Source organism: Callospermophilus lateralis, chromosome 1 (genome assembly GCF_048772815.1).
Source record: "Callospermophilus lateralis isolate mCalLat2 chromosome 1, mCalLat2.hap1, whole genome shotgun sequence".
Classification (NCBI taxonomy): Eukaryota; Metazoa; Chordata; class Mammalia; order Rodentia; family Sciuridae; genus Callospermophilus; species Callospermophilus lateralis.
The window spans coordinates 116875681-116883531 of record NC_135305.1 but is presented as its reverse complement, the minus strand read 5'-3'; the positions used below and the strand labels follow the sequence as shown (position 1 = coordinate 116883531).

Genomic DNA, 7851 nt, shown 5'->3' with positions numbered 1-7851 from the left:
CATCTGGAAGTCCTGCCTTTCAGACCCTCCTGGCTGAAGATCAACAGTAGTCAAAGCTGTGACAAGACCAGAGGAAATCAAGATGGCACCAGGAGAGAGCCAGCCCACGGGGCGAGAAGGGTTGAGAATCCCACAGTCACACCTTCCTGTGGGTCATCTGGAGGAGCACCCAGAGAAATGACAGCCCAGGGCCCACCACTGTTTCTACAACCATGAGAATATTTATTTTCTTCAGACAGTAAAAATAACATTTTTTTCTCTCTTTTGTAAAAGTTAAGTACCATTACATTCCATTTTCTTAAATAACAAAATCCTAAAAATATATATTAAATTGTATACAGTGCGTCACACTTCATTTTATATTTTAAAATACATGATGTTTCTATTTGTTCTCAAAGTTGCATATTAAGAGAATATTTACAAATAAAGCCTTGTCATCCAAAGTCAAAGTCCCTGCTGGGGGGTGAGTTTGGATGTGGAGGGTCTTGGTGCAGTGAGAACCCTGGGGGTCCCTGCGCAGGCAGGAGGGCCTCCAGGTGCGCCTAGGGACCTCCCCTGTGAAGCAGGAGCCGCCTCTGCCTGTCCTCTCTGTCCAGCCAGTGCTCGGCTCCAGCTGCGGAGACAGGAGCCCGGGCGGTGGCGCCAGGGGCCTGCGGGCAGAGGGGAAGCCCTGTCTCCCCAGCTGTCCAGTCTGAGGGGAGCCTCTGTGCTGGAGGTTTGGAAAATACCCCAAACCAGGGCAGCTAAGCTGAGACCTGGCCAGGAGGTAGACAGTGAGGAGGGTAAACAAAGACACAGAGGAAACAATGGAAAGGCGGAACCCAGGCAGTAACAAAGCAGAGGGCCAACTCCCCCCAGGAGACCGGGACCCAAGGAGAGCCAGGTGCCCGGATATGGAGGCGGGGTGGCCACTGGGGAGACCCGGCCTGGCCTCAGCTGACAGGAAGGTCAGGTCTTGGAGGCCATCTCTGCTAAGTGCTTGGTGAAGACTAAGTGCACGGTGCCTGGGGCGGTCAGGCACTGCTGCGTGCCCTGGTGTCTGCCCAGAGGCTGAATCTGGATCCTGAGTGGGGTCAGGCAGACTCCTGCCTGGGCCGACAATGGGTGTGAGGCTGGCTCGGGGCCCAGGCACGCCACGGGGTTCAACCTGAGGGAGGGCCAGGACAGCTGTACTTGCAAGTGCTTTGATCTCTGTGGACTTGGGGCTGACCGGAGTCGGGAGCCAGAATCCACACTGAAGAAGTCAGCACGCCCGGTCACCTTACTCGTGCCCAAGAGGCCTCACCCATCCTTGCCGACATGGACACAGGCAGGGGGTTCACTCCTGTTTATTCTCTGGTTTGCAAGTGACTGAACAGATGGGGAAGAACAGAGTGCACCCTGTGCCTCCTGCTGCCTTCTCCCAGGGCAAAGGACACCGTGAGACACTGCTGGACACCAGGCAGCTGGTCCCCAGAGGGCTGAGGTGCAGTCACCCAGGAGGTGGAAGACTTGGCTAGCGAGGGCCCTCTGTGGGTGCACATGTTGAGAAGGCAGCCCTGGGTGCCAGCAGTGCCCAGGGCTGAGGAAGGCTCACAGGCCGACGTTCTGTCCCCTCCTGTGCTTTCAGGGCACAACCCTGCCTCTTTCAGAGCCTTCCGCTCTGTCCTTGGATGTGCCTCAGGGTCGCCCTTTCCCAGTCACTTCCTAACTCTCCTCTCAGCTCCAGGCTTTCTCAAGGCATTTCACTTCCTCCCACAGTGCGTGCTCCTGGGCGCCCACCTCACCTCCTCTGGGGTCATTTACTTCCTGGGTGTTTGCGTGGCTCTAGGGGCCTTCTGGGGAATGCTGCGGACAGGTTCTAAGGCCACAGTCGGATGTTTATGGAGCTTTGGCCTGGGACGGCTCACAGCCCTGCCCCCAAGCTATGGTGAGGTGCGGCTGGGTTTCTAGGGCTGCTCCCTGGAGAGGAAGGGGATCTGGAGGTACGAGCTGTTTCAGGCCACCAGGAGGAGGTGCCCGGGGCACTGCTGCCCTTCCTGGGGTCTCTAGAGAGGGGCTGCTGGGGCCACAGCTCAGATAACGTGCTGGCTAGGGCCTGGCATCCTGAGATGTGGAGGGTGAGGAGGCAGATGGGGGGTGGCTTCCAGGAGGCCAAGCCCAGTGACCAGCATTAGCTGGGGCAGTTAGAAGTGCCTCTGGCCAGGAGAGCCCTTCCTGGGCTCCACATTCCCGTCATGCTGTGCGTGGGTCTGTTCACAGCATGGGGCCCCGGGTGAGCGCCACACCTGGAGCTTGTGTTTGACAGGAGATTCCACAAAAGCCATGAATAGCATGGAGCAGAGAGGCCGGGCAGTCTATTTCCAGTGATACTCTGTGTGAAGGCCTGTCTCTAGGCCCAGGGGCCTGAGGACAGCTGCTCTGGCATGGTCGCCCTACCTCCAGATAGCGGAGACGGCCACGAGCGACGCCGGGCTCTCAGCACACTGCATCTCGGCTGCTGGGGTAGCACCCTGCCTGCCTGTGGACACACTGCCCACCTCCCTCTTACCGCCCCACCTGCTGGTTCTAAGCACCCCCCAGCCTGGCACTGCCGAATGTCCTCTCTCCCTGCAGACACTTCTCAGCTGGCCCCATTCAACCTTCCATCCTCCCAGGAGCAGCTGGGTTCAATGGGCTGCGGGAATCCCTGGACAGTCAGAGCAGGCAGTGGCCTGGGGTTGTGGGGGAGGTAGGCACAGTGCCCAGGAGGGCACCCAGGAAGCCAGAAGCACAGCAAGCCCTCAGACCAAGTGCCCACAGGACAGACACACTCTTGAAAAGGCCCTTCAGGGCACAGGCTACTCTTCCAGCTGCTGTGGGCAAAGCCAGCTTCCGGATAGCGGGGACCTCTGAAGATGCCTTCTCTCACGGCCATTGCTGCCTCAGCTGGAGATCTCAGTCTCGGGGCCTATCCTCCAAGGACCTCCAGTCCCAAACTTTCCCTTCCCCTCACCAGTCTCCGCAGTTGCCTCCCTGTGTGAGGGTCAAGGTGGCCTGTCGCCAGGGATGAGAACCTTCTTCTGCCCCAGAGAGTCACTCCTGAGGCCTCTCAGTCCCCATAAGAAGGGGCAGAGCACACAGCCCTCAGGGTATATATCTATCTAACCTTCTTTCACAATGAGAGACACTGCAGCAGGCACTGTCAGCCCAGGTCTCACTCAACGCTGCCCAGAGGCTGGGCCAGTCTTTATACTCCCTGTTCTGAACTGAGAGTTGGCTGAGAGCAGAGAAAATGGCCTGGAGTGGGTTCCACAGGACCCAGGGCGGCTGGGGAGCCAGGCAGACAAATCCAATCCATAAGTACTGAGGGCCCAGGACGCTCCCAGCAGAATCTGAGGTGTGAGAATGAGTGGACGTTTTATAGGTCAGTGAACTATTGGAAAAAACCTCTATAGAGAGAAGCCTGTGTGTGGAAGACATGAATGGGGGTCCTAGACCCTCTCTCAGGCCTTCCCAGGCCACGCTAGCCTAGCACCCAGAGAGCAAAGCTCCAGCGCCAGTATGGAGCACTGACTCCCTTTACATTTTGGCAGGTGCTAATGCCTAGGAGTCCACGCTTGTACGTGACCAGGCCAGCCCTCAAAAGAACCTGAGAATTCTCCCAGTCTGGTCCTGTGTCAAACTGTGAAGACCAGGGGAAACTGATCTGTGTGTGGACAAAATAAAGAAGCAAGAAAAACTCAACATATGCTAAACCTACCCATCACCCAACAGTCATCTAGAATGAACCTGAGCCTAGTGTCAGCGTGGCCATCTATGTCATCTCCGCCTGGTCCTGACACCCCCAGTTGCTAGACCAGAGAGACGCGCAGGGAGGGTCTGGCCCTGAGCCCTTGAGTCTGTCTCCTAAGTGCAGCTGGTGAAGCAGGAGCAAGTGGGCTAGGCTCACCCTGCAGCTTAGTGCCCCTTCTCAATGTGTTGAAGGGTACCCCAAAAGGCTGAGGTGGAGGGGAGGCAGGGAAGAGTCGGTCAGAGAACCACAGGGGAGGTCGACCCCGACAACCTTGAGCCCCAAGAGGGACCTCGAGTTCTGAGAAGTGCAGTTTTAGTCACTCACAAGGGGATTGCGGTCATCTTGTTGACTCTGACCCTTGAGCTTCTTCTTAAAGATGGAAATTGAAGTAGAAGGTTTATAAAAAATGCTCCAGATTTCCCCTGAAGTCCCTGGTTGATGGCAATCCCTGAGGTCCCCTGAAGCAGGAACACGGTGGGATCTGTCAAACAAAAAACCACAATGTTCAAGTAGATCAGAAGAGAGCCCCCAAACAATCTTGCCATCTCATGAGACACCTGTCCTAAGAAACGGGATGCACAGTGGGTTGAGGGTCCAGGAAGGACTTAAGGGCCAGCTTTAAATATCTGAAGGACTACTGTGTGGGTGAAATGCAGCCGGTGGACATCAGGGAAGTGCAGAAGGGCAGAGTCCTTCTGAGCACAATAAGAGACTTTCTGACTGGCAGAGTTCTTCGAATCTGGAAAAGGGTGGCCTGGGAGAGCATGGATTTTCAGATTATTCTTTTTAAATTGAAGCACTCTGTCCCAAATGCTATTGACTGGAAGCTCACCTATCTACAACAGGGCAAGAGCAAAACTCCTCTGCCTGAAGCAGTATCCTCCCTCACCTCCAGCTTCAGCCCCAGCACACTCCAGAAGTCAGTCCCCAAGGTCACTGGGCAGGGCAGCTCAGAAGGTCTCTAACACCAGAGGGGACTTAGGTACATACTTTAGGGCCTCAGCCTCGCTGTGAGACACCTAACCCTATAGGAAGTATCCTACTCTCTTGCTGCTGCAGGGGACACAAAGACAGAAATAGGCCTGAGGGGCTTCCCCAGAATATGTGAATTTTGACCTTTAAAACATATGTATACATACAGTTGGCCCTCCAAACCCACAGGTTCTGCAACTCTGGATTCATGAAAATAGTTGGAAAAAGAAACTGTTCTGAAGATGTACAGATGCTTTTCCTTATTTTCCCATTGTTTATTTCCTAAACAATGCAGTTAACAACTATTTACATAGCATTTATATTACATTAGACATTATACACATACAGTACATAGGGCAATGTGCATGTTATATTCAAATACCTTGTGTTTTATATAAGGGATTTGAGCATCCAAGGATTTTGAAGGACAACTCTATGAGTGTGTGTGTGTGTGTGTGTGTGTGTGTAAAAGAGATGAGAGTGAGCTTAGTAAACAATAAGGTCATTATTTCTACTGAAAAATGTCAAGTCTCTGGTGAAGATGTCTAAGTAAGGTCATCCCAGAGTGACCAAAGGTGGCCTTTACAAGACAACAGAGGAGGCTGTGTTCAATGTATAAAAAGTCTGTGGCACGGGCTGTGGTTGTAGCTCAGCAGAAGAATGCTTGTCTGGCATGTGTGAGGCCCTGGGTTCGAATCTCAGCACCACATATAAATAAATAAAATAAAGGCCCATTGACAACTAAAAAAATCATTCTTTAAAAAAAAAGGGCTGGGGGCTGGGGATGTGGCTCAAGCGGTAGGGCGCTCGCCTGGCATGCGTGCGGCCCGGGTTCAATCCTCAGCACCACATACAAACAAAGATGTTGTGTCCGCCAAAAACTAAAAAAAAAATAAATATTAAAATTCTCTCTCTCTCTCTTAAAAAAAATAAAATAGAATAGGGACTCTGCCTTACTCCTATCATGCTCAGTATTCTGGAAAAAAAATTGATAGCATTAAAAAAAAAAAAAAAAGGGCTGGGATTGTAGCTCAGAGGTAGAGCACTTACCTAGCACACGTGAGGCACTGGGTTCAATCCTCAGCACCACATAAAAATCAAATAAAGATATTGTGTCCACCTATAACTAAAAAACAAATATTAAAAAAAAAAGTCTGTGGCAGAGGGCAAGTGAGAAGGTCCCCCAAAAGGGGGCTTTCACTGGACATCAATGTTCAGGAAGACCTTGTAATGGCAAGAGCTGGACTAGGAACTGAAAGAAGGTAGTGAAGGCCGAGAACAAATTAGAACTCGTCTCTGTAAGTCACAAACATCAATGGCACCCACAATTGCCCCTTTCCTGGAAGGTGGAACTGTTAAACCTGAGCATCAAAATAAAGGAAGAAAAACTTTCTGCCTCAGTTGGTCAGAATTGAAGGATAATATTTCTAAGCTTCTCAAATAATTTTTTTTTAAAAAAGAGAGAGAGAGAATTTTTAATATTTATTTTTTTAGTTTTCAGTGGACACAACATCTTTATTTTTTTTTTATTTTTATATGGTGCTAAAGATTGAACCCAGCACCCTGCGCATGCCAGGCCAGCGCGCTACCGCCTTGAGCCACATCCCCAGCCCTCAAATAATTGTTTTAAAGTAATCACGGCCAGCACTGCTACAGCTGGGGATCTCAGTCTCAGGGCCTATCCTCCAAGGACCTCCAAGGATCTCCAGTCCCAAAAAAGAAATAGTTAATAAAACATTAGAATTCTCTTCCTAAGATTGTCTCCCAATGTCCAGGAGACATCAGGAAGTATGTGTGGTATTTCCTAGGAATCTTTAGTCTTGCATAAATATCACTATAAGGAACCAGCACATGCCAAAAAATGGAAATTGTTGCTGTTTATGCCACTGAAACTGTATCCCGTGGACACAGGAGCAAACTCGATCCCTCCGTCCTTCAAACCTTACTTAGTGAGATTTGTCCAGTTGTACTTTTCACTCTGAGGAGGAGGAGGAATGTCTAGGACTCAGGGCTTTGGAATCGTGTTCTGAAGTGACAACTGCACCCAGACAAACGAAGCCCAGGAGAAAAGGCATTATGAGGCTTCCCCTTCCTGGAACGGGCAGCACTCTCTTGTACTCACTTGAACGTGACATGCAGAAGTATCTTTGCAACAATGGCTGTGACCGTGAGGATGAGGAGGGTCGCCAGGCCGTACACTGTCCATCCTACAAGTGCAAAAGACAAGGGTCCACTGAACATGTTTGTGCTTCAAGGTCCAAAGGAGGTCTGCAGCTTGGGGGTGCCAGATTCAAAAGGAGCCCCCATGGCAGGCGGGGGGGTGCAGCAGCAGGCAGCTGTAAGCTGGGCTGAGCATGGACCCCAGCTTTCTCAGTACCTTGCCCTGTTTGGTATGATACAAAGCACACTGGACTCAGAGTCAGAGGGTGGGTACATTCTGTCTCTACCACAGGAGAAACTGTGTCACCGAGTTACATCAAGTCTCTGAGCCTCAGTTTTCTCGTTCAGGCAAAGAGGTGTGTGATCTATGAAATCCACCACCAAATGACAAGGAACGAGCATAGCAGAGGCCTCCTCCCTGACCTTCCATGGTGGGTCCTGTCAGGCTGCCAGCACCAACAGTCCTCTCCAGCTCTAGCCGCTCATATAGGTGCTAGTTCTGTGGCAGAAAATGGGACCAGGCACGTACGCACCCAGCTAAGTTAGCTGAAGCACTAAAGACCACCCCATCCCTCTCCTACATGACACAGCTCTTAACATGATCTGGTTTTAAATTTTGCTTCTTGTCTTTTTCTTCCCACCCAGAGGCCACAGGACGGCAGGGATTTATTTGGTTCAGTGGACAGTCTGGTTCCTAGGATAGGGCCTGGCCCCCCCAGAAGCACTCATTTATCGTTTGGCTTTTTTCTGATATTAGGGATTGAACCTAGGACCTTGTTCATGCTAAGCACATGCTGTACCAACGAGCTACACGCCAAGCCCCACATGTGTCTTTATCCCTTTATTTTGGTACTAGGGATCAAACCCAGGATCCCACACCCAGGGATGTGCTCTTCTGCTGAGCTACATCCCCAGACCCTGTAGATCTTTGGAATGCATGAATGAATGAAGCTCTTGCAAATGCC

General features: G+C 51.4%; 1 protein-coding gene across 3 annotated transcripts in view; it reads right to left on the bottom strand.

Moving 5' to 3' along the window:
- Positions 1 to 239: 239 nt before the first annotated feature.
- The window catches only part of Kremen1 (kringle containing transmembrane protein 1), a 74340-nt gene continuing 66728 nt past the window's right edge, over positions 240 to 7851 (bottom strand). For all 3 annotated transcript variants that reach the window (XM_076837291.2, XM_076837300.2, XM_076837310.2), the window contains exons 8-9: positions 6849 to 6933; positions 240 to 4235 (exon numbers count right to left, since the gene is read on the bottom strand). In XM_076837291.2, coding sequence (XP_076693406.1) covers positions 4067 to 4235; positions 6849 to 6933 — 254 coding nt within the window. In that variant the 3' untranslated portion in view covers positions 240 to 4066. The remainder of the gene's footprint in view (positions 4236 to 6848; positions 6934 to 7851) is intronic.